Genomic DNA, 25,470 nt, shown 5'->3' with positions numbered 1-25,470 from the left:
TTAATTTTCAGACCTGATATGACAGCAAATAACCTTAGTACTTCAACAGTTGCATACAATGATTGACTTGAGCCATCTAGTAAAAGAGATGCATCATCTGCATACTGACCTAGGAGGAAAGTTTTACCACCTATCTGTAGAGGTTTAACATCAGGATTAGTTTTTAGAGATATAGATAAAATTTCAACACCTATAATAAAAATATATGGTGACAATGGGTCGCCTTGGCGACAACCACGGTGAAGACAGAAGAAGTTTGACAGATGACCATTATTAATTACACAACTTTTTGAATCCTTATATAAAACTCTAAACCATTTTCTAATAGATTCCCTGAAATTAAAACTTTCCATGGCCTTATCAATGAAATCCCATTCTATCGAATCAAATGCTTTTTCGAAATCAATTAGATACAATAGTCCAGGCTTATTTTTTTCTTCCAAGAGCTGCATTAAATCATAAAGTTGTCTAGTGTTTTCCCCAATAAACCTTCCCTTAATGAACCCAGTTTGAGTATTGCTAATGATATCCGGTAATAATGGCTTAATACTATTTGCGATTGCAGCAGCTGCTATTTTATAATCAACATTTAGTAACGATATGGGTCTCCAATTTTTTATATACCTTCTATCCCTTCCCTCTTTTGGCAAGAATGTAATAATACCTTGACATTGAAAGTCTGAGAGTTTCCCATTTTCAGATGCATAATTTACTGACCTTCAAAGCAGAGTTCCTAAATCACGCCAAAAAAATTTGTAAAATTCTGCCCCAAACTCATCTGACCCTGGACTCTTCCCATTATCCATGTGTTTAAGAGCTCCTGTAAAATATACTCCACATCATCAAGAACATTACCGGACTCTGTAATTAGTTTTGTTAATGTAATTTCTTTTTTCTAAATTGCAAAAGTAATTAGTATTTTTCTCACCATCTTCATACCATGATGCTTTAGATCTAAACATAACACCCTTTATCTTATCCCTACGAATTTCTTCCAATGTTATTTCCAGACAATCGGTACATGAGGAACCGTCTGCGGATGGAATGTATCAGCTACGTTCCTTTATATCTATTCTCTCTTCATTAAGCAAACGTTCACGACGTAATCCTTAAAGATGTATTCAAATTTTGATAAAACGTCATAATTAACATTCCTGAAAATAGTTCCATATACCTGTATAAATCAATGTACAATAGATTGACTGAAATTAATTGAAAGAGGGATTGGGGGATAGTTTGCAGAAAAGCAGAAATTGATTGGGAAAAATAAAGACAAAGATAAGAGAGCAACAGTTTTCCGACCAATGCTACGAATGTTTATGATAGGATGATGGTATAACTATATAAGCTGTTGAAGAAACACCATAACAACAAATTTCAAGAAGGTAGAGAAACAAAGAAACGTTTAATTACCGTTCGTCTATGCATAGTTGCTTGTATTTATAATTAATTTTATATCTAATCAGCATACCAGTAGTTGTTGACCTCCTTTACTGTTCTTACTTATAAATACACGTACATGTAAATATCTGAAAGCTATGTGATAGGCTCTGAAATCCTAGGTAAAGGAAGCTTCCCTGTCATATTTTTTGCAATGTATTTTCCAATGTCAAATACTGTTTTAAGTTAACTGATTATATTTGGTAGGTATAGATCTTTGCACAAACACTGACAATAAATGTAGTGCTTCATATTTAGAATTATGACTGTTGTGTAATTTTACCAAAATACAAGTCTATTTTATCTATACTAAAAGTCACATTACCTGTAGTTTGAACCCATATTTGAAAAGCAAGAATTGAATTTTGAACTTAATAACATTCCCATAATACATGCTGAATAGTTTATTTTTCTATGAAGCAAAATTCACGTAAATCAGATTTTGTTGATTTAAGAGCCATTTCAAAGTCTTTGATATTAATCATTTTCAACCCTTATATTGTTTTACCATGACACCTCCTTTCACTTTGCTATTGGACTTCCACAAAGATATTCTTAAAACATATCTTAATTTTTTTTCATAATGGTTTGGCTAGGTGAAGGTAATCCTTTGAATTCAAGTAATGGTAGTAAAGAGATTTTATTACAGTGACTCTACGTACTGGAGTAATATACCGTCTATTCCATTGTTTAAATAATTATTTTAAATGAGTAGTTTTATCTCTGAAATTGGCTTGCACTATATTATCAAGATCAACATCAAAACGAACTCCATATCAAATTTCCTATGAAAATGTGTTGAACCCCACGATAGAGTAAGATTATTAATTACTTTTTCTGTATTGTACTTTTTACTCCTAGTGTTTGTGTGTACATGTATTTCAATTTTAAACCCGATATTTCAATCAAGCTTTTAATGGCATATCTAAGTGATTATGCAGGGCCATCTAAAATGAGAGAAGTATCGTCAGTGAATTGTGATATCAAATGTTCGGTATTGTCTATTTTAATGCCTTTTAATTGATAATTTGTTCTGAATTTTATTGCTAGTATTTCTGCACAGTAAAGGAAATGCATAGTGAGAGCGGGTCTCCTATGGATGTAGATAAGTTTCCACCTAGGTTTACAAAGGAAGAAATATTGATTGTAAAAGTTTTTATCCACTGCTTAATTGATTACCTAAAATAATAAAAATTTTAAAACTTGATTTATAAATGTCTATGATATCGAATCAAAAGACTATTAAAGTAGCAGCATGCCTGGTATGTCTTGTTCTTGTTAGTATTGTATTTTCAGCTATTTATTTACCGTGGATAAAACCTGTTTTATCACTATGTATAATTTTATCTAGAACTGATTTAAGCCTTTCTGCAATACTTCCTGGGGCTATTTCATATATAACATTTAAAAGTGAAATTGGTCTCCATTTTTTAAAAACTGACAGGGTTTATCTCCCTTTGGTATACAAATAATAATTCACTGTTTTTGAATTATCGAAAGTTCCCCAGTTTTATACCCTCGGTTTATTGATCGAATAATAAAAGAATTTAGATCTTTCCCAGTTTTAAAATTTTGATGAGTCTTTTTCTATTTTAGAAGTCTTCTGTTTTCATAGGATGTATAAGAAATCGTTTCCTTCTAATTTTTCTAGGTAATGTTTCTAAAAAATAACTGATCGTCAATAAAAAATTGTATTTCATTTTCATTTATATGACCTAAGTTACTTTCATTATATATTGAAACTGCACACTGTTTCTTTACATCTTTAATTACTTTCTTAACTTACATAATTACATAATCTGTATTGCATTTTAGTGTTTTGTTGAATTCACCTCTTTTAAATGTTTGACATTTTTATGTTAGTATCGTGATGGAGTGGTCTGATTTGTAACTGGAGATAATTCGAAATATTTTCCACGGTCCCTTGAATTTCGAGATAACGAGTTTCGACTGTATGTTAAGTAAAAATATACTACTTAGCTCTATTTTAGGGACAGTTTTTCCATGTTTGCAGTGTATTTTCTAAATGGGGAATATGTTTATATTCCGAAGGGAAAACATACCACCCTACTACCCTTTTCCAGCAGATAAGTGAGTGGCAACAATAAAATATTTGACGAGTCAAATAAAGAGGTTATACACAATGAGTAATGATTGTTATGTATGTATATGACATTTCATTTACTCGAGTTAAGTTTCTTTTTGTTCAAAGTTAAGTTTTAAAATAACAAGTGACTTGTTTTTACCACAATTAAAAATGCTATATAGAGGATAAACTGACCAGTTCTGCACCAACACGTAGTTTGTTTACATCAGTTGAGGCGTACTGGTGACCTTGTAGTGACCAATGTGCAAAACTAACAATTTCAGAAATAAGTGGAAATTTTATAATCTATAATTGTTTCTCCCTCCGTTTGTTGCTCAATATATGATCAGAGCACAGAACAAGTAGTTTATCAGATGAAATATATTTCTATGCATGTATATATAAAGTAACATATAGATTATTGTTTTAAAAATATATATTTTTATTTAAGATATTTACCTCTGTTTACACTGTTAAAATGGTATAAATGGACCAAAGTCTGCGTGGATTTTCAACTGGTAAACATTCCAAGGCATATTTGTAGGAACATTGCAAGAAATGTAAATGAAATAAGTTACACATTGTTGAAATTGCACATGAATGTCAACTAAAAGCAATTCAGTGCTGAAGTATTATTCATGTACATAAATTGTTCGAAAATTTGTAACTCCACATTGTTGCTAAAAATCTTAACAATTTGCTGAAAGTAAGATTAACATTTCCAGAAAAACACTTTCAAATGAGAAAAAGAAGAGTCTACTTACCAAAATTCTTCATATGAAAGCAATTTATAATGAAAATATTCAATAATTCAACTCATCAAACTCACTGAAATATACAAAAGTAAAATTAAAAATTCCAAAGTGTCTTTGAAGGTAGTCATCTCTTGCCTTCAAAAATAAAACAGAACTTCGTCCTTATAAGACAAATCAATTTTCACATTTTATTCTTATAGGCAAGAAGCATCCTTTTATACTGGTAATGAGTATATAAATTTATCAAATATTCATATTCATATTTACTCATGCAGTAGCTTTTCACGACATTCCATGTATCAAGAAACAAATCATATGCATTAAACAAACATGTTGAAATATTTACTTTGTCAGATGAAGCATTTACTTTGTCTTAACTAACATCTGGGTTGAAATATCAATAAATCATTGTGATATTTTGAATGTCTTGTTGTCAAGAATTTGAAAAGTATTGTCAGAGATCCTTTGCACATTTTGCTGTTAAGACATAAAAGATTGTTTTAAAAATCAGTAATGACTAAAATAGAAGCTGCTGATTAAAAAGAACATATTGGCTTTGTTCAAGCAATGACTATCATGAATTAACTTTCTTACGTTATTCGAGTTGAAAATGTAAACTAGATAGTGATATTTAATGTATTCTACAGCCAAAACCAGTGAATTTTCACTGCATGATTGTTATCTTCCTGTTATGAAGTGGACTTGGACATTGCCCATGACATAAATCTGGAGGGAGTAAATGCTTGAAACTATTACCTCTATGATACTCATTTCCTCTGGTATCCTATTCCCTCTGACTGATGATACCTTCATAAGGAGAAAGTAGAATACATGATGGTGGGCTGTTCAAATCGCCCTTTGTAGTCCCGCAGTAAACTGTCCGCGTTATATATTGCTATATCTTCGGAAATAAGAGTTACTTCAGATCAAAGTGGAAAAATATAGCCAAAATCAGTTTTTATATATATATAGATCATTCCACGTTGGGTGCCAAGATCCCTTTTTCTATTCAAAACAGATGGTTTCAAATTTGCATTTGCAATATAGTTTACCAATGTACAAGGAAAGAATGCACCAGCAGTGCACCATTCAACATCTAATTAAACATTTACACAATTCTAAAATTCAAAATAAGCATAAAACTCGGTAAGGTAAGGATAAAGAATATCATTTTTTATGCAGACGAAGGAAAATATGTACATTGAATGCATAGTTATCTCTAGGAGCAACAAGATAGCACATCATCGCATCATGATCACTTACCAAAGTGTAAGGGTGATCCAGCCATGATTATATCATTCTTCCAGACATATTCACAAGGAGAGCGATGACACAAAACTAATGAAGTAAACCAGTTAAAATATTTCTTTTTTCCCTATTATTGGAACCACCTTACCTTTGTATTTAGTTTAGCATCAATAAAAAATAAAGAAGTTACACAAGTTTGATTAGTGCTTTACCCGCCTAATAGTTATCTTATCATTGAGCCTTATAAGTGTTTGCTGGAAATTTTCTAAACATTCAAATACTTAATCATAATTTATTTCAAACAGTTATCGAAAGAAAATGCACATCTTGCAGTTTTAACATAGTTAGAAGACAGGACAGGTTTTACGCCAAATCGCGATCTTTCGACTGCTTCTATGCAAGAGACGGTGTATTTCTCGTTCACGGAAAGTGGCGAAAGTCTCCGACATTTAAACTGGAAATAAGGTACAGTATGATTTCATTTCCACTTGAAAGCTTAAAAAGATACTTTGTCTGTGAAAATATCTTTTTAAGCCATTCAATGGGTCGACTATTCTCATTGTGGGCTGCTGTAAGTGTATTTAAAGTAACATATAGAGTATTGTTTTATAGATATGTATTTTTTACTTAAGATATTAACCGCTGTATACATTCCTGAAATGGTATAAATGGACCAAAGTCTGCGTGGATTTTCAACTGGTGAACTTTCCATGGCATATTTGTAAATATATTAAGTTCCAGCCACACGATCGTTTAAAGTTTATCGTATGGGCACCTTAAGCTTGTTGATTTTGAATTGTTACACAATATAATAAAGCGCTCGCTGCGCTCGCTATTATTGTTACATCCGGTCAGGATAGGGCTGAACTGCTGTTTTTGTTTTGGAGAGTATTGGTCGTTCGTCTTTGACCTATGGATAAGCTTTTATATCTAAACTTCTTTCTTTTCTATCTTTCTGTACTGTTACTGGGAGGGGTTTTTTTTCTTTTTTTTATGTTTAGTGGCCCTGTCTGGCCATCTGATGGCCAGAAAAGCTCTTACACTAGGCTCTATCAGACTGAACACCCCTATACAGGGTCTCGACAAGGTAACTGGTCTGGTCTGGTTGTTTGGTTGGAATGGTGGTCCCTGGGCGACAGCCCTCTGGACGTTCCCATCCCAGGAGTTCTTTTGGATAACTGTTCTTCCCTGCGAAGCTCTGCTTTGGACCGCCTCTGACAAGCACTTTTGGTGTTCCGGACCTTGGTTTGTTTGGAGCCAGTGCCCGGAGCGCCATGCTCCGGTTGCGGTGCGAGCGGAGGGATTGACACTACTGAGGAAGAAGGGGCCGGAGAGCCTGATACCCGACAGGAGGAAGCCTCCACCTCTCCACCTCTCCATGGCCTTCCACTAGACATGGTTTGTAGGACATGGCACGCTTTCCGCCCCAGCAGGAGCCACACCCTATATGTGAGAGGGAGATTCCTCAGTGTCCGACTTCTTATGCAGAAAAGACCGCGGAACCAGGATTCCAAGGGTCTTCATTCCTACAAAATGAGGCCCCGAACACCTTGTTCTACGGCTGCAAAAACAAAACAAAATGAGCACCCCCTCCGCTTCAGCAAGGTAGCAGTTACAGACTTCCTCGCTGGCAGGGATCTACGACAGTCCTTCCGAGATGCCATGAGTTTTTCCTGGCCTATTGGGAATTTTCATGTCATACTTAGCAAGTTCTTCCAACCGTCGAGATAGCTGTCCCTCTATATGCTTAAATCCTGTCAACCATACTAGACTGTTATGGTTGGTACGGGTGTTAAACTTTTGTCCAAGTAGGTAGTGGTGGATATGCCTGCAGAACGTAACTACTGCTAACAGACTTTCGCGTGTAGTACAGTACTTTCGCTGCACTGGTATCAGTACATGGTTGGCATAGGTAATGACCTTCATCTCACCATTTTGAACTTGAGATAGTTTGGCCCCTAATGCTGACTAAGAGGCTTCTGTGTCTAGTATTAATCCTCCATCCCCATCTGGGTACAACAAGCGTTGTGCATCGCAAAAGCCACATCTGACTTCCCAAAAGCTTTCTGGTGCTCCTTTCCTTCCATCAGAAGTCAATTGTAAGCTTGGTGAGCTCGTATAATGGCTATGTTATTCCAACATAATTTGGGACATGGTTTCCATGATAGTTCGCATATCCTAGGAAGGACATCAGCTTGATCCGGTCCACTGGAACCGACCAAGTTCTCACTGGTTCTTACTTTCCTAGGATACATGGAAACCCCGACTCGTTAACGAGGAAAACTGCTTCCTTCTCGAATAAGTCACACTTTTTGGGTTTGTCCATACTTCCGGGAAAATTCAAACGCATTTCTCAGTTTGCTCAGAGTTTCCTGAAAATATTTCCCTAATATCACAATATCATCCAGGAAAACTAGCACCTCAGACCAAGTCAATCCTCAGAGGTCCATCGCACGTTGAAAAGTCACGGGCGCGTTACAGTCCAAATCCGATTCTGGTATTTTCACATAGGCCGTATCTTGTGAAGAACGCTGTTTTTTCTAACGATCTTTTTCATCCAAGATTATTTGGTAGTAACCGGAAGCCATATAAAGTGTTGAGAAATATTTGGTCCCCTTGAGGAGTCCAAACAATTTATCGATGATTGGTAAGGGGAAACCAATCCTTTACAGTTTTGTCATTAAGTGCCCGATAGTCTATGCACCACCTTAGACTCCTCCCTTTTCCCTCACAAGCACTGGTGCTGAGGACAACTTAGAATAGGAGGGTTGCATTACATCTGCAGCTAACATTTTACCTAAATGTTCCTTTTCCTGGTCCCTGAAATGAGTGGGTGTCCGTCTCTTTCTCTGTTTGACTGGTTCTTCATTTCCCGTGTCTATTTATGTGTTACTTCTGTTAGACAATCTATGTCCAAGTCATGTTAGGCTAATGTGTCTTGATATTCAATCAACAAATCTTCAATTTGGCGCTGTTGAGCAGCATCCAACTCCTTGTAGGATCTATTGACTAAGCCTTACAATAACTCAGGTACCCTTGTGTTGATACTTCCGGTTCCTGATGAGGTTTCTGGTTGGTAACCGGATCCGGTTTCTGTGGTGACCAATTTAACGGAACCCATTTCCCCTATAACTAACCTTTCCTTATCTTTATAGACTTATCTGTGTCATTTTGGACACTCATTGCTGTATGTTGGGTTCCAGGGTGAACCAGCGAGTTGCCAACAGTGTTCCGCCAGGGGGTTGGCTAGGTTATATCATGGCCGTACCCTCTGTTGGAAATTCCCAGTCAATCTTGAGGTATCCAACAGTATTTGGGGAATGATTACGGTATGTGTCTATTGATTGGTTTCGCTGTTCCTCCTTACAGGCGGTAAGCGTAATTACCTGATTTTCCATTAGAAGTACCCAAGCATTCAGATTTAACACACAGAGGTCATGGGATGAAAAATCCATTCCTAACAATATGTCGTACATGATGAGGCTTCACACACTGTCCACGGTATGTCAGAGTTTCCAATACCTATGTGTAAGTCCTTTAATTCCCAAACAATCTCTATATTGCCGGTGAAACCATGCAATTGAATTCGCTTTCCAAGTACAAGTGGGCCGCTTAACTTGTCCAATAAACTATGTCAAGCTAGTGTCATGGTGGCAGCTGTGTCCACTATGACGTTGACATGAGTTCCATTTAGGGTAAGTGGTATGACGAGGCTACAACCTTCAGCAACCACTAACTTCACCTTCATCATAGGAGACTGGTTTCTCGATAGTGTATGTGAGAGAGTCGGAGACCTTGATCGACTTGAACAGTTTTCATTGGTTTATGAGGACATGGAGCGAGTCCCCTTGAATTATAGGAACTCCGTCCTCTGTCTTCTTCTTCCTCTATTCCATGTTTTTTGTTGGGCTGATTACCTGTGGAATTCGTCGGTCCCCTCTCAGGTGGCTTTTTCCTCATTGCCTCATTGGTGAATGCTCATGGTAATCAGGTGACCAGTTACGGTTCTAAGCCTCGTTCCTGGCTTGATGTTGTACACATCCTTTATCACTATACTTAGCTTGGTTGTTCCCCTGATTTCGAGGTGACTACCTCAACCGGTTATCTTGGTTACCTGCCCGGTTACCAATGGGGTATGTGGGTAACCAGAATGATCTTTCCTATACAGACGTGGTAAATATGGACTCTGATATCCGGTGCCTGCATGGATAAGTGATAATGATTGTCAACTCTTTCATTTCTCGTTGAAATGTTTTTGTTATTTTCTTTTCGACATAATCTTTAGTACCCTCAATTAACTCCACCTGCCTGGCTGGGTAGTGTGTGACTTGAGACCCAAACAACGTTCGTTGGCTAATAACCGATGCCTTAATGTATTTAAGCGCCTTGTGTATTGTCTAAGGGTTCCTTTCCATCGTACGTTGTGCCGCCATATTTTCTCTCCAGCCTTTTAGGAATACTTCCGTAGCAAGCTGTTCTTGTGTGATGTGGTCAGCGGGAGCAAACACGTCTGATGTCAAAGTCAGAGCAAACCCGGCTAAACTATCAGTTTCTTCCTGTTTGACATACTGGAGTTCTCGGCAGGCCACCCCAGGGACATCTTTATTGCTAAATCTCTCATTCATCTTCTGTTTCAATCTTCGGAAAGACAGTAAAAAAAACGAGTAATTGTTTTACAGTCCGATCATGCGTTTTCCTCAGTTATACGTTCGAACTTGAGGGCAAAGGGCATATTTCATATGCATCCTATAAGAAAAAACAGCAGAAGCTAAAAAAAATGAAAGAGGGAGATAGAAGTATTAGAAGCCAGTGCAAATCCGAACACTGAGGTGTTACAGGCAAAAATAAAAGTGCTGTCAACAAAGTATAAATTTGGAAAAAAATAAGAAAATATTATTAGAACAAGAGCAAAGTGGATAGAGGAGGAGAGAAACCCACCTCTTATTTTCTCAGCCTTGAAAAGATTTCATGTCAGGGCGATATATAGGGAAATATATCCGAGCATTATATGGTGAAGAAAATATTCCAGGTATCCTATTCTCAATAGATTTTTAAAAGCGTTTGATTCTGTTGCGCGGGTGTTTCTTGAAAGGGTTTTGAATTATTTTAATTTTGGAGATATCAAAAGATTAATTAAAACATTTCATTATTATGTTTATTCATCAATAAATCAGTTTGGTAATATATCTGCTATCAACGATGATGATAACGACGACGACGATGATGATGGTGATGTCATATTTGTGAATGTTGGTGTATGTTATGTCTTGTTATATTTATGTATCATACAAAATTAAAATAAATAAATAAATAAATAAATGTGCTTGTGCATATATGAGATCTATATCGTTACTTACTCATGAGCTACAACAGGTCATTATCATACTAGGCATTCTACCATTCTTAAACAACGACCGTACAACAAAGTCAATATCATGCAAAATGAGGCATATGTAAAAATGAACGTACACAAATTATCCACAGAATTGCAGAGAAATGCAACACTAGTATCGTTTCTTAAAGCTACGTGTATATAGCAGATATACAGGTAACGAATGATCCGGAAAAGGTAGTAGTTAAAAAGACTTTGTCAAAATAATGTTACCATTATTTTGGAAAACATCACTCAGTTCCGCAGTGTTAAGTTTGAGGCTTTCCATGGTAACTGAGCAGTCATTCTCAGTTAACAGGAGCTCATTCACACGTGTCTTTACTCGACGCCGTCATCTTGATGATGATGATGATGATGGCAAGATTTTTTTTTCAGTTATTCCTTCTATTGCCATGTAAATAATTTTAGCTACTCATTTAAAAAAAAAAAAAAAAGGAATGTTAAGATTTTTCGGGCTGCACTTTAGAAACCATCAAACTTATTTCGACTAGACTTTGTATATGTGTATCACGTTTGTGTCCTAATTCTGTTTTTACTATTGGCGAAATGTCCTCATTAATATTGTTTTCACTGATAAACTTACGGTTATGATAAATGAAAGAGAAAAAAAGTTTTGTATCGCCAGAAGCCTGCTGAATCTTCTGATAATATATTACAGGTAATGTAATTAAAAACACACACAAATGCTGGTCAGCACTGATTTCTGGGCAATAAAGGGTTTTTAATTAGGTTGTCCATGACTTAATATTGATTTTAGTATGTAGATATGTAGAAATCATGTATATAAATTCAACATACTACCTAAAATATTTACATTTCGTTTCGAATCAAACACTTCAAGTGTGATTTATTTTACTTTGACAGAAATACTTAATTATATACTCTATCACTCAAGCGAGATTTAATTGCATCAATGACCTTTTGTGTGTTGACTGGCCGTTAAGAATATAACAATAATTAAATCAACAAATTCACTGAGTTATCAGTATAAACCGCGCCAAAATTATCTGACGTCTATCTATCGACTTCTACTTGATAAAAAGTAACAAAAAAATATTGCTGTTTCTTGTCACTAATTACAGTTTTATAAATTCACATGACAGTCGGCCAGTATACCGATTTGTCAGAAAATGGACTTCATTTAAAAAAAAAAAGGGGAAAAAAACACACCATCATATAATCCCAAATATCAGCTGGACATGTTGTTTACAGTCAGAGACGTATTTATCACATATATGTGTTATATATGTCTCTGATAAAATACGTCCCTGGTTTGACAGTACAAAGATTTGATTTGAACTTGAAGTAACGAAAACGAGGCATTTTATAATATATATTGTATAATTTATTAATTCAACAATAACATGTTTATTTCATAACACACTATGAGATGGTTATATAAAAGTGCACTGCGAGGTCGAACACTGTATCTGACCCCAGATTTTCAGATTCCGTTAACCAATCAGTTTTGAGTATAAAGTCATGTGACAGTTACGCAAGTCTCATCACACAGGTTCATGTGTCTCGAAGTCCTGGATGATATGTAATGTCACTGGTATCGTCCGTAAGGCGTCAAAAATGGTCGATCTTGCCAAACAAGCATTCAGCACGAACAATTTTGAGTTGGCTGTGGATGTATACGAGAGAACAATCAGAGAAAATGGTCCATCATCTGAATTGTACTTCGGATTGGGAGATAGTTATGCCAGAAGTGGTCACTTTGAAAGAGCATTCGAATCTTATTGCAGTGCTTTTCGACTAACAAATACAGTTCGACCAGGAGCATTGAAACATTTAGTCACAGCCCTAGTAGAGGCTGTTAAACAAGATTCTGTTGTTGAAGACGCCATGATGAACAAAAATTGTATATTCACCTGTGTGCTATGTAGAGGATTACTTAACGAACCAGTCACAATCCCCTGTGGACACACATTCTGTAGGAAATGTTTAGAACGAGAACAAACTAAACCATGTAAAAAGTGTGGGACCGTGAATCATTTCTTAAATGTGTCGTCTATCAAAACAAACGTATTGTTAAAACAGGCTGTTGAAGTGTATTTTCCATCAGAATGCAAAGCGCTTCGGTTGAAATATGAAGGAAATGTTTACTTTGAAAGAAGGGACTTCGAAAAAGCAATCGATCTTTACAACGAGGCAATCTTATTAGGTTTGTTTTTTTATTTTACTGTCATATAATCTCACTGTTGTATTTATAATTCCACATCATAACCCGTTTCATAACAGAAATCGTTGACCGGAAGTTAGAAAGCTTACATAAGATGTCAACTTCCGGTAAGTTGTAAACACGATGTAGCTTTGCTTAGCCCGGAAAGTGTTCCGAAGACGCGCTCAGATGTGAATAGCACCATGTAATACAAATTGACAGTAGAGCTTAGCAAAGCATAAATTTATATAATCAAGATGTGTTGTCCTGTTAGGAGTTAAGCTTAGAGTCCTTTGACGATGTATTAGTAGGAATTAGGGCTGCCAAAGAGCGACTATAACCTGAAGAATATTAAGAGATGCAAATTTCGCTAGGTTGTTTTAACAATGCAACCATACCTTCATAAAAATGTACTTTTCTCTGTTAAACGTTAATTGCTATGCTAAAATCGCTGAAAAATGATGTACTGGTATGTAACTATAATAGTGTGTGTAAGAATTGCAATGATATCATCACTGAAAACATGTACATATACTCCAAAAAATAAATAATTTGTTTCAGCACCTTTACTCTAGCTGGCGTATTTAAATTTTGGGTTTCGAGAACACTTTTAAGCATTAGGATATTTTAAAGCAGTAATATTCATGACTTGCAATCGCAATGAAATGGACAGGAGGTAGTAATGACAAAAATGAGTAGGCTTATGGTGTTTCCCCGGGAAAAGGACTTTGTTTTTCTTTTATTACCGTATACAGGGCACATCTTCATGGTTTCAAAAAAATTCCACCTTACATTGGATTCAATTTCCTACTTTTGAAAGTTGTAACAATGTCTGAAGACGGAGAATCAGATTTGCGCTGTCAGGCATGTCATGGAAAAGGATGACAATCGCTTAAAGGATATTATCACAATGTGTTTTTATTACATTAAGTTCATAAAACTTGTATCACTTGTTTATGACAAATAATATGCCACATGTTGCTTCGTATTTATCCAAATCAAATGATATTAACCCTTTCGTGCCGGTTTCGCTGTTGGGGACATGAGTTATGTATGTTTGGAATCGTCCATCATCCACTCGTTCCAGGCAGTGCACAGGGAGATCTTCATGGGTTTGTTCACTCCTACATCGAGGGGTTGAAGGATGCTGGTCATTCCTCCGGGTATGATGGCGACTTGTGTGTTGTTGCCGGACAGTTTTTCTTTCACATATTGGCCTCGGTGACATCGAAATGAGTCTAGAACTAGAAGGTTCTTCTGGCGAGTATTAGGTCTCTTCCCCCACTTGATCCGCAGCCACTCTTTCATTGATGTTTGATTCATCCAACCCTTTTCATGGACGCGTACAATCAGTCCCTTTGGGAAGTTTCCAGTGGGTAGGGTCTTTCTCTTAAAGATGACGTAAGGCGGAAGTTTCGTGCCATCGGCCATATACGCTAGCATCACTGTGAATCTATTTTTTTCGTTTTCCTGTCGTTCGGATGGACACGGTCTTACTATTTGTCGGGGCTATGGTAGTGTCTGAGGGGAGATCGAATGTGAGTGGTGTTTGGTCTGCATTCCCAATCCTTGACGGGTTAATTTCGTATTTCTGCCTCATTTTGATTATATATCTCTGGAATTGTATCAATTTGTTTTCATAGTCATCCGGAAGTTTTTGTGCAATTGTCGTTCTCCTCCGGATACTTAACATGTGTCTTTTCAAAAATCTGACAGCCCATCCCATTGATGCCGTAAAGTCGGTGACCCCATAACCTCTCTTGATCTGCATAGCCCGCAGTTGCAGTTCCGTTGTACTGACAGCGATGCCGGAGTTGAGAGCAATAGGCCATTTTCAGCAGGTTTTAATTTAGTCATTGTAATAAATAAAGAGTGTCATCCTGTTCATAGATATAAATGGGAGGGTTAAGGGATGAATGATGAAGGAAAAGCTATTAAGAGACCGTATTTTTAGAAATATTTTTGTAAATCAATTAAAGCAAAGTGATAATGATATCAGCGGTATAATATTTCATGTTTTGTATTCCAGCCCCAAATGATCATCTTTTACTAAGCAACCGTTCACATGCTTTTGCATCGTTAGACAAAAATGAGGAAGCTTTGAGAGATGGTGAACTTGTCATAAGACTTAGACCAGACTGGCCCAAGGTGAGTTGTCCCATACTGTATAAGAGATTTTATTTCATATGCATGTAATTTGAATTTTTGCAATCTTCACATGAACATTACATTTTGAATCTGAGAATGGACTGCTGATAATTCACAGCTCAGATTTGTCCCATTATACATTTTTGTTGCACATGTACATTAAAATACATGAAGGTTTCTCCTTAAGCAAACGACTTATGGTTGTTAAATGATGTATCATTGGTTTTCAGGGCTATTTTCGGAAAGGTTGTGCTCTGTATGGACTTGGTCAGTATGGTGATGCAGTTGTTGTCTTACTTCAGTGTCTAGCAATGGATCCTACAATCAACTTAGCAAAAAACTACTTAAATAAAGTGAGTGGATATATTACCATTTGATATGGGGGAAACAAAGCAATCAGAATTTCCAATTCACACAAACAATATTAAATTTGAGATGTAAAAATGTTAAGCAGGACAGACTAGTCATGTATTTAAGTATAATGTTTATAGTTTATGTTTGAAAGAGTACCAAGATTAAATATTTTCAAAATTTTCAATAAAGGCAAAATATGTAAAATTTGAAATCAAGTTAAAAAGTGAGAAAAAAATTTGAAGTGCTTTGCATTAAATTTAAAATATAGTACAGATTATGCATATTCATGCTTAATTCTTACAGTTATGTTTGAAAGTGTTAATTGATTAATGTGAATCAATGTTATCTTATTTAACAGGCACTCTACAAAATTTTCTCTCCTTTGCCGTCTAATGACCCCAAAATGGGAGTCCTATCAAGCCACCTTAGTCCAGCCAAGCTGCAACAGCTGATCAAATCCAATTTCAGCTCCGCCTTCCTACAGCCAAATATGGCAATGGACACGATATTGACACTGAAAAACATCATTAAGGAAACCGTCACTACTGCCACATCATTTGCTGTTACTAATCAGGAACACATGCCACTCTTTGAAAAGGTAAAGATCTTGTTGTGAATGTTCTGTCTCTTGCAGAAGAAGTTATTTGATGGGGAAACCAAAATGGGCTCTGCAATTTGATTTGAATTTTAAATTCGTATAACTAATCAGTATGAGTCGTGTACACTGAAATGAGTTTGTCTGTTTGTTCATTTGAACTTGTATGGAAACCTATGCATTAGCTGTAGGCTAAAATCAATTGTCATAGCTCTCCCTTGAGTTTGCACATCTGGTATTGTTTGTGATATCCCAATTAAAATTGGTCACAGTCTTTGAATAAAAAACATGTTGATGTATGGAGAGAATCTGTTAAGATATTAATGCATTTAACTGTTTTCAGCCTGATCAAGAGGAACCTGGAACTAGCTCATCTGCATCTTATCAGGAGGAGGGAGTTTCTCATTGTAAGTGATGTTAATGAAATTAAATATGTGAGTGGTGTTACAAATATTTTCTTCTTGATTAAATTTAAAATTAATTCACACATATTCAAATTTTTGCATATGAATGAAATGTATTTATGTTGAAATGCTCTGAATAGCCATTAAAATGACTTATTTTGAATTGATGGCTCTACAGGAACAGCTAACTAATACTATATACCACCATACAAGACAGGTTATCATTTGAGTTGATCATCTGAATATTTTGTCATCATCATCGTCATGACATTTTAGATTTATCTGAAAATACACATTTCTATAAATATTCCTAATTATTTTACAGCCACATCTGCCCCAAACTCAAGAAGTGGGTCACCATATTTAGAACAGAGACGGTCAAGATCACAGTCACCACCCAGTCAGGGTCAAAAACGCTCCAGAAATATCAGTGGCACTTCCCCTACAAGTCCAATGCAGGAGTTGCCTTTCAAACTGCACAGTAGGTTGACGTGTATACTTAAGGGATGCCACTACGATAGAAATTACCATTCAAATATTCATCTGATGACATATTCAAATACTTGTTTTCATGTCAATTCCATATGGTATGCAATTTTCACTCCAAATGGCAGTCGTTACGCTCTAAGCCTACTTTATGTTAACGATAGTTGCTGCCATGTGATCATGATAAACCCAAAAGGGTCAAGATGATGTCCGTAAATTTTTCTTTTAAAATGCTGCTCCTGCTTAAAGGGGAAATTAAATATTTTGCTTCAAAACGTTACTCCTTATTATTTTTACAGAAAATGATCCTAAATTGCCTGTAGATGCTGTTGAAATCAAACCAGAACTGCTAAACAAAGAAGACTTCGAATGCAGTCTATGCTACCGTCTTTTGTATGAACCAGTGACCACCCCCTGTGGCCATGCTTTCTGTCGTCATTGTCTCGACCGCTGCCTTGACCATCAGACCCAGTGTCCACTGTGTAAAAGTTCCCTAGCTGAGGTATGATTTTACCTGAAGGGTAGACGTATTTAGTGTTGTAGGTTTTGATGAAGTCTCAATTTGACTTTTATCGTTTCATTGATAACTAGGTAAAATGCCCACTTTATAACCTAAATACTGATATTTAATTAAATTACTTCACAATCATTAGTCTGTAAATGGCATACCTCTGGACACCAAAAAAGTAATCCTTTCTGTAATGTAAAATGAACTTATTTTATTTTTGCAGTACTTAGCAGAGAGGAGGCAAACAATTACGGAAAACATTGCTGGGATAGTGGAAACTTACTTTGGAGAAGAATTGGAAATACGCAGGAAAATTCATGAAGATGAGATGGAAGAACTTTCAAGGTATTCATTTGTAATAAGAATTTTTTGTTTGTTATCCTGCATCATCCGTTGCTGTGCGGCATTCAATGTTAATGCTTTAACACATGACTCCTGCTTAACCCTTAAGCAGATTTCAACCAGATTTGGTCTGAAACTTTATTAGGGGTGGAGGATCATTTCTTAGATTCAGAAATTTTATTCGACCCCGAGGAACCTTGGATGGGGCCCAAAAAATGGTAGCTTTGATTAAAAACCCTACACTTCCTTAATGCTTGGATGGATTTCATTCAAATTATGTCTGAAGCATCAATAGCGGTTGGCAAATCAAATAATTCTTCAATTCAGAAAATTGATTTGACACCGAGGAACTTGGGGATGGGGCCCCAAAAGGGGAATATACAATATTGTGTTCAAAACACTTCTATTTAATGTGTGAATGGATTTCAACAAAATTTGATCTGAAACATTATTAAGAGTGGAGAATCATTTCTTAAAAACAGAAACTTTATTTGACCTCAAGGGACCTGAGGATGGGCAGAGCCCCAAATGGGAAAGTTGGTCAATATTTTGCTTCAAAATGCTATTCTTTCTTACTGCTTGCCAGTAAAAACTATTATTCTTTCCAAGCTTACATCCATACTTATGATTTTACAGAATGGTGACAGACCAGCATGAGATCCCAGTATTTGTCTGTACCATGGCATTCCCTGGGATTCCCTGCCCACTACATATATTTGAGCCTCGATACAGACTGATGGTGCGACAATGTATGGAGTCTGGCACTAGGCAATTTGGCATGTGTACTGGCAATGGTGATTCTGAGTAAGTATTTCATGAGTCAAAGCAATAGTATGTTCAGGGTCTGAAATATTTTTTTCATGTGTACATGTAATCAGCATTCTGTGTAACATACTGATCCGGGAATAAGACCATGCTTGATATTAAGCCCACCCATATGTATTGAAAGTATTCAGTAGTTGTAATAACAATTTCTGTATCATTATCCTGTAGTGAGTCTGTGATATATTACCATAATGTATTGAATTATTCAGTTGTCCTGTTAACAACTTCTATATCATTGTCCTGTGGTGAGTCTGTGATATACTACCATAATGTATTGAATTATTCAGTTGTCCTGTTAACAATTTCTATATCATTGTCCTGTAGTGATCTGTGATATACTACCATAATGTATTGAATTATTCAGTTGTCCTGTTAACAATTTCTACATCTTTGTCCTTTTATATACTTCTCGTGATAGGTAACATGATGTATGATTAACTAAAATTCCACATGCATTTTCTAACATATTAAAGAAGAGATTCAAAACAACTAAGTCGACATTTCTTTATTTTCAGGGGAGATTTTTCTGAAATAGGTTGTATGCTTGAAATTCGAGATGTACAATTCTTCCCTGATGGAAGATCTTTAGTGGACACAATTGGAGGCAAGCGGTTCAAAGTGATCAGTCGAGGCCATAAAGACGGCTACAATACAGCCAAGGTAGAATTCCTGAGAGACCAACCTCTCCCAGAGCAAGATCATCATCGTAAGTATAGAACAGTTAATACTGTCTACATCTCAGATTATACAGAAATAGTGTTTAATGAACCTCAAAAATACTCACAGTCTTGTCCACAGGGAACTGTTGGGACACTAACATTGATGTGTATCACTGGATGTCACATGTTACATAAATGTTTCAGTATCATTAGATGTCACCTGTAACATAATTGTTTCTGATAGTATCATTAGATGTCACCTGTAACATAATTGTTTCTGACATTGTCATTAGATGTCACCTGTAACATAATTGTTTCTGACATTGTCATTAGATGTCACCTGTAACATAATTGTTTCTGACAGTATCATTAGATGTCACCTGTAACATAATTGTTTCTGACATTGTCATTAGATGTCACCTGTAACATAATTGTTTCTGACAGTATCATTAGATGTCACCTGTAACATAATTGTTTCTGACAGTATCATTAGATGTCACCTGTAACATAATTGTTTCTGATAGTATCATTAGATGTCACCTGTAACATAATTGTTTCTGACAGTATCATTAGATGTCACCTGTAACATAATTGTTTCTGACATTGTCATTAGATGTCACCTGTAACATAATTGTTTCTGACAGTATCATTAGATGTCACATGTAACTTAAATGTTTTGGTATCACTGGATGTCACATGTAACTTCAATGTTTTGATATCACTGGAAGTCACTTGTAACTTAAATGTTTTTGTGTCACTGGATAGCACATGTAACTTGAATGCTTTGATACCATTGATGTCACCTGCAACAAAGATGTTCAGGTATCATTAGATGTCACATGTAAGATGGGTGCTTGGGTATATGTAGATAACATTAGTGTATTGTGTTACATGCAGAAGTTTGTCAAAAGTAAAGACTTTAAAAGCCTGTTCAATATTTTATCTGTCTATTTTAGGTATGAGTGTCCTTCAGACTGAAGTGTATGGGTTGGTGCAGTCCTGGCTAGAAAAACTCTCTGGCATGCAAAGAGAGCAGATTCTCAAACATCTGGGACAGCTACCAGCACTTGATCAGGATTTCCATAATAACCTTAATGGTAGCTCCTGGCTGTGGTGGACACTATCAGTACTCCCTCTGGACACTCGAATACAGATGACCATGCTAGCAATGCGTTCATATGAAGAGAGACTGAATGGAATCAAACGTATCTTGATGTACATGCGAAGGCAGCAATGACTAGGGCTGTCTAGAATTTTTCTCAGTTATGATAAAATACTTATCATCACTTTAGTAGGTATAGTGGTGGTATTTCAACACTGGTTAGGTAGTGGAAGTGTATGAGTAAGGTTAACTCAGAACTGAGATGAGTGATGTTAAGTCACAGTGTATGTGGCCCTGGTCACATACAAACAAATGATGTACAGTCACAGTGTTAGTGGCTCTGGTCATAGAAATTTGATCATCAATCAGATTGTATGTGACCCTGATCACAGACAAATTGTGTACAGTCACAGTGTATGTGACTCTGTTTCTGTTTCTTGAACCTTATTTATTGTACATGTTAAACTGATAACATTACTGGTAGACAGAAATCAGCTTGTATTACTATGTTCCAAGGGCTGCTTTAAAACTTTTTATTTGATTCATTACATAATTAATTTAGCTTAAATGAAGGTGCTGCATTGAAAAGAAATCTTGCCAAGAAAAAAACTCTGTCAGTGACAGAATCTATCTTGACTGCAGTCTCATGTTTATTTTTAATTCTTCCAACTGAAAACCATTTGAAAAACAAATCACTGAAGATAGTTTTGGCTACAGTTCAAGGTTTCCTGTTTGTTTTTTCCTGGGTTACACCTTTTCTCTGTATCCTACCTCTGAAGAAAGTATCAGGGACAAGTTATTGAAGGGCTTTCATGTCTAAATTACACAAAGTCTCACCCCCTCCTAGTTTGCATGTACAATGGTAAGTGGTCTGAGCTTGATGGTAGGACATTTTATGTTGATTACTCTTTTGAACTTTTTTTGTTATTTCCTTGTGTTAAGGACTGTGAAAAATAAGGAATTAGCTATTCCTTTTGCAAGCGACATTGGCGTTCATTGTTTTTATCATGTATCAGGAACATGTTTATCCTTTACAACGGTTGCTGGACTTATTGAAGGTTTATTAATGCTAAAATTGTCTATCTGTTTTATGAGGAAAAGCATCTCCGTGGCCTTCCAAATTTATACATTAGTACAGTACTATACCTTCAGGTAAAATGTAGGTCACTGTCACCTCAGTTTTCTGTTTCACTGATTTCTATGTTTTCATGTTGATCTCCATTCTCATCAAAGCCAGGTCTATATGTTGATGAATGTGTTGGAAACCTGTTTAGATGGAAGAAGTTGACAACCAGTGAATGCTACCAAAATCTATTGAGGTATTCAGGATTAAGGTTCTGCAGTTTCTGTCATAAAATGTACATCGTCAAATTTTATATTCAGATAAAAGAATGTATATCCCAGTGAGTCCATAACTATACTCTCAGTAGAACTTCGTCAACCTTTCATCAAAACAAATCGCATAAAAAATATGTATAAAGATTAAGTGATTACGAACATGAGTGTTAAGCATTAGCAATTTTATTCTTAATTGCTAGATGAATGTTTATAACTTACATATTTATCATCTGAATTTTAATGAAGATATTTTTCAAAGATTGCTGTGATATGTAAAATATCTGGTAATCCCAGTAGGTTGTAATTATTTGTTATGCAAGTACATTTATATCATGGACATATCAGGTATACACAGACTAATCTCAGCAGGATTCAAAGGTATACAGATTATGGGCTATTCAAATCGTCTGTGGTCTGTCGTCTGTCTTCGAACAATTTTTGTTATCGCTATTTCTTCATAAGCACTGGATGGATCTTTCTCAAATTTCATATGTAGGTTCCAATTGGGCCCTAGTTGGGTTCGTTTGATTCTTGGTCTGATCAAAAAACAAAAATGGCCGACAGGTGGCCATCTTGATTTTGACTTTGCAAATTCGTTATTGCTATTACTTGAGAAGTAAGGAATGGATCTTGAAATGGATTTTGACTTTGAAAGTTTGTTATCGCTATTTCTTGAAAACTTCTGTAAAGATCTTTCTCTAATTTCATGTGTTGGTTCCTTTGGTCTCTCCTTGTGCCTGTTTGTTTTTGGGACTGATCAGAAGATCTTTAATTCTGCAAAGGAATGTTCAAATTTCTTATCAATAAGAGCAAGAAAAGAAAAGAAAAGATAAAAGGAGGGAAAAGATAAAACTTTCAAAGAGCAAAAGTTCAAACACTGGTGGGCGCTGAGATCCCTCTTATATCTCTTGTTTATTGATTTTATGAATTACTTAAGTATGGATTAACCAGGAATTTCTTGCACACACATTTTAGGTGAAGGACACAGCTGAAATACCATTTTCTCTGTTTCATGCTTGCAATATCTGGGCTACCATTTTATTCTGTATCAATTGAATGTTGATTGATCAGTGAAATCAATGAATATTGACCAAGGAAAGCCAGTCTCCTTCCTGCCTTTCTGTGGGCCAAAGCAAATTTGGATAATTTTAAGAAAACATATTTTTAATTCTTAGTATGCTCTTTGTGAACCAGCTTATTAACTTGATAGGTTTTTACTGGTATTCTGATATAAACTATTAATGATTATTATTATTTTTATTTATGGTCAATTTCGAGTCAAAGACTCGTTTTATATATGATCTAGAATATTGTAAGTATATGTATATACAATGTAACTACAGTGATAACCTGATGATGTGAGTTCTTACGAGTGCAATATGTGATCATCAATTTTTGTTGGGTATATGTTATTGCTAAATATGAGGAAGGGACAGATATACAAATATCTTAAGAAAGTGACCACTGTGTTTTTAATGGGAGTGTCACCTAAGGATAATGAAAGTCACATGACATAATTAGTCACATCTTCTCATGTGTTAGTGGAAAAATTAATGTGAACTCCAAACATCTTGTAACAGGTGGTTGTTTTTTTGTTTGCAAGAACTGAAATATCCCAACTTGGTATAAATGTGATTTTGTTTTTTATCAAGTAATATTCTGTATTTGTAAATCCATCCTTTGCTCATTTTTAATCTTTTTTTTGTAAAATTTTTATATTCTTTATTAGCCGCACTGTTTTATACCAAAAGACTTGTTTTGCATCAAGGAACTAACCCTTTAAACATTTAGTGGACACTTCTATAAAAGATAAAGTAGTACTTATTGAGTGAGCCATTTTTAAAAAAAATGGAAAAGTTAACAAGTTTGTGATTTAAACAAACTATGAACCAGTGTGTGATCGATCAACATAGTGAAGGTCTGTGAGTTAAATTAACAAAGCACTAGTGTGTTATCTGATTGACAAATTGAAGGTCGATGATTTAAATTAACCATGAATTAGTCTGTGACCTAATTTACCAATTGAAGGTTAATGACACTAAACAAATAATTAACTGGTCAACAAATGGAAAGTTGATGAATCAAATACACAGAAATTAATGTGTGAATTGATCAATGAATTGAAGATCGATGAGCTGAATAAACCATGAACTAATGTGTGAACTGATGGACAAATTGAAGATTGATAAAGGATCCTGATGCTCACAACTTTTTGTTATGTATTATTGGTCAAATTACAAGGACATCATATCAACATTTGTGATTGATGCAGCCATCCCTTTAACCTCCACTTCCCTGTTGTTTGTGTTTGTGGTAATCAGACCAGTTAGACTGAATGTGATATATATGGTTTATACGATCATTTAAAACTTTGTACCAAACAGTTACAGTTAATTAACAGCCAGAGGAGAATTGTACTATGGTCATAGACCTTTCTGTGAGAAATGATGTTTTGATGGAGTCCCGATTCAAATCATGGCATTAACAAGTTTTTAGTGTAAGTAGCGTATGTATGATGAAAGTTGAACATGTGACATGTTATTTTATTAAGAACTGTAATAAACAATGCAATCAAATTTTGATTATCTGTGTCCTTCTTAGCTCACCTGGCCAATAGGGTCAAGTGATCTTATGCCGTGGTGCGTTGTCCAACCATCGTAAACTTTTTCCTTTTAAACATCTTATCAATAACAAATGGACAAAATGTTCTGAGGATGAAGCCAGATAAAGTGTACAAAAAGAAATGACCTTGACTAATATTCAGTCACATTGGTCAAATGTGTTAAAACTTTTTAAACGATTTCTTCTAATGAACCAAAAGGCATTGAGGAATGATATTTGGCTGGTATGCTCCTAGTTTGAAGGCTGTCAAAGAAATGACATTGACCTGTTTTCAAGGTCAGAAGGGTCAAATGTGTTAAAACCTTACGACTCCTCATGAACTAAAAGGCCTGGAGGAATGATATTTGGCTGGTATGCTCCTATTTTGAAGGCTGTCAAAGAAATGACATTGACTTGTTTTCAAGGTCAGAAGGGTCAAATGTGTTAAAACCTTACGACTCCTCATGAACTAAAAGGCCTGGAGGAATGATATTTGGCTGGTATGCTCCTGGAATGAAGGTCATTAAAGTTTGTGAAAAGAAATGACCTTGGCCTAATTGTTTGGCTGGTATGTTCTTATGATGAGTCCCGACAAAGTTGGAAAAGTAAATGCCCTTGACCCAGGTTCAAGGTCACAGAGCCAATTTTTTAAAAAACACTTAAATAACTTTATCTTATGAACTAAAAGACAGAGAGGCATGATATTTGGCAGGTATATTTATATACCAAGTGAGTGCTGCAGGCCCATTGGATCTTATGTTTCATGCTGTCAAACAATAAAATTTTTATTAGCTCACCTGGTCTGAAGGTGTTATAGGTTCCTTGGATGAAGCCTGACAAAGTTTGCAAAAAGAAATTACTTTGACTCTTACTCAATGTTACAAGTGTCAATTTTGTTTGAACCTGTAAACGACTTCTGACTTCCCGGTAACTGAAAGGCACAGAAGCATGAAATTTGGCTGATATATTCCTATGAAGCCCAACAAAGATCGAGAAAAGAAATGACCTTGACCCTTATTCAAG

The 25,470-nt window shown here is 35.7% G+C and overlaps 1 protein-coding gene across 1 annotated transcript; it reads left to right on the top strand.

Annotated features, from left to right (window-relative positions):
• Positions 1-12,457: 12,457 nt before the first annotated feature.
• Positions 12,458-24,409, top strand: LOC132545150 (LON peptidase N-terminal domain and RING finger protein 3-like). The gene is made up of 11 exons (XM_060208826.1): positions 12,458-13,088; positions 15,115-15,233; positions 15,464-15,586; positions 15,946-16,185; positions 16,526-16,589; positions 16,912-17,067; positions 17,372-17,574; positions 17,804-17,925; positions 18,559-18,726; positions 19,263-19,453; positions 20,363-24,409. Exons 1-11 carry the CDS (start codon positions 12,458-12,460, stop codon positions 20,641-20,643), a joined length of 2,298 nt encoding a protein of 765 aa, XP_060064809.1. The 3' UTR covers positions 20,644-24,409.
• Positions 24,410-25,470: the final 1,061 nt, after the last annotated feature.

This window comes from Ylistrum balloti, unplaced genomic scaffold, assembly GCF_031769215.1.
Source record: "Ylistrum balloti isolate Yb309-2 unplaced genomic scaffold, AGI_CSIRO_Ybal_v1 Utg369830, whole genome shotgun sequence".
Taxonomy (NCBI): Eukaryota; Metazoa; Mollusca; class Bivalvia; order Pectinida; family Pectinidae; genus Ylistrum; species Ylistrum balloti.
Note: the sequence above shows the minus strand (reverse complement) of the source record. Positions and strands in the feature narration are given on the sequence as shown.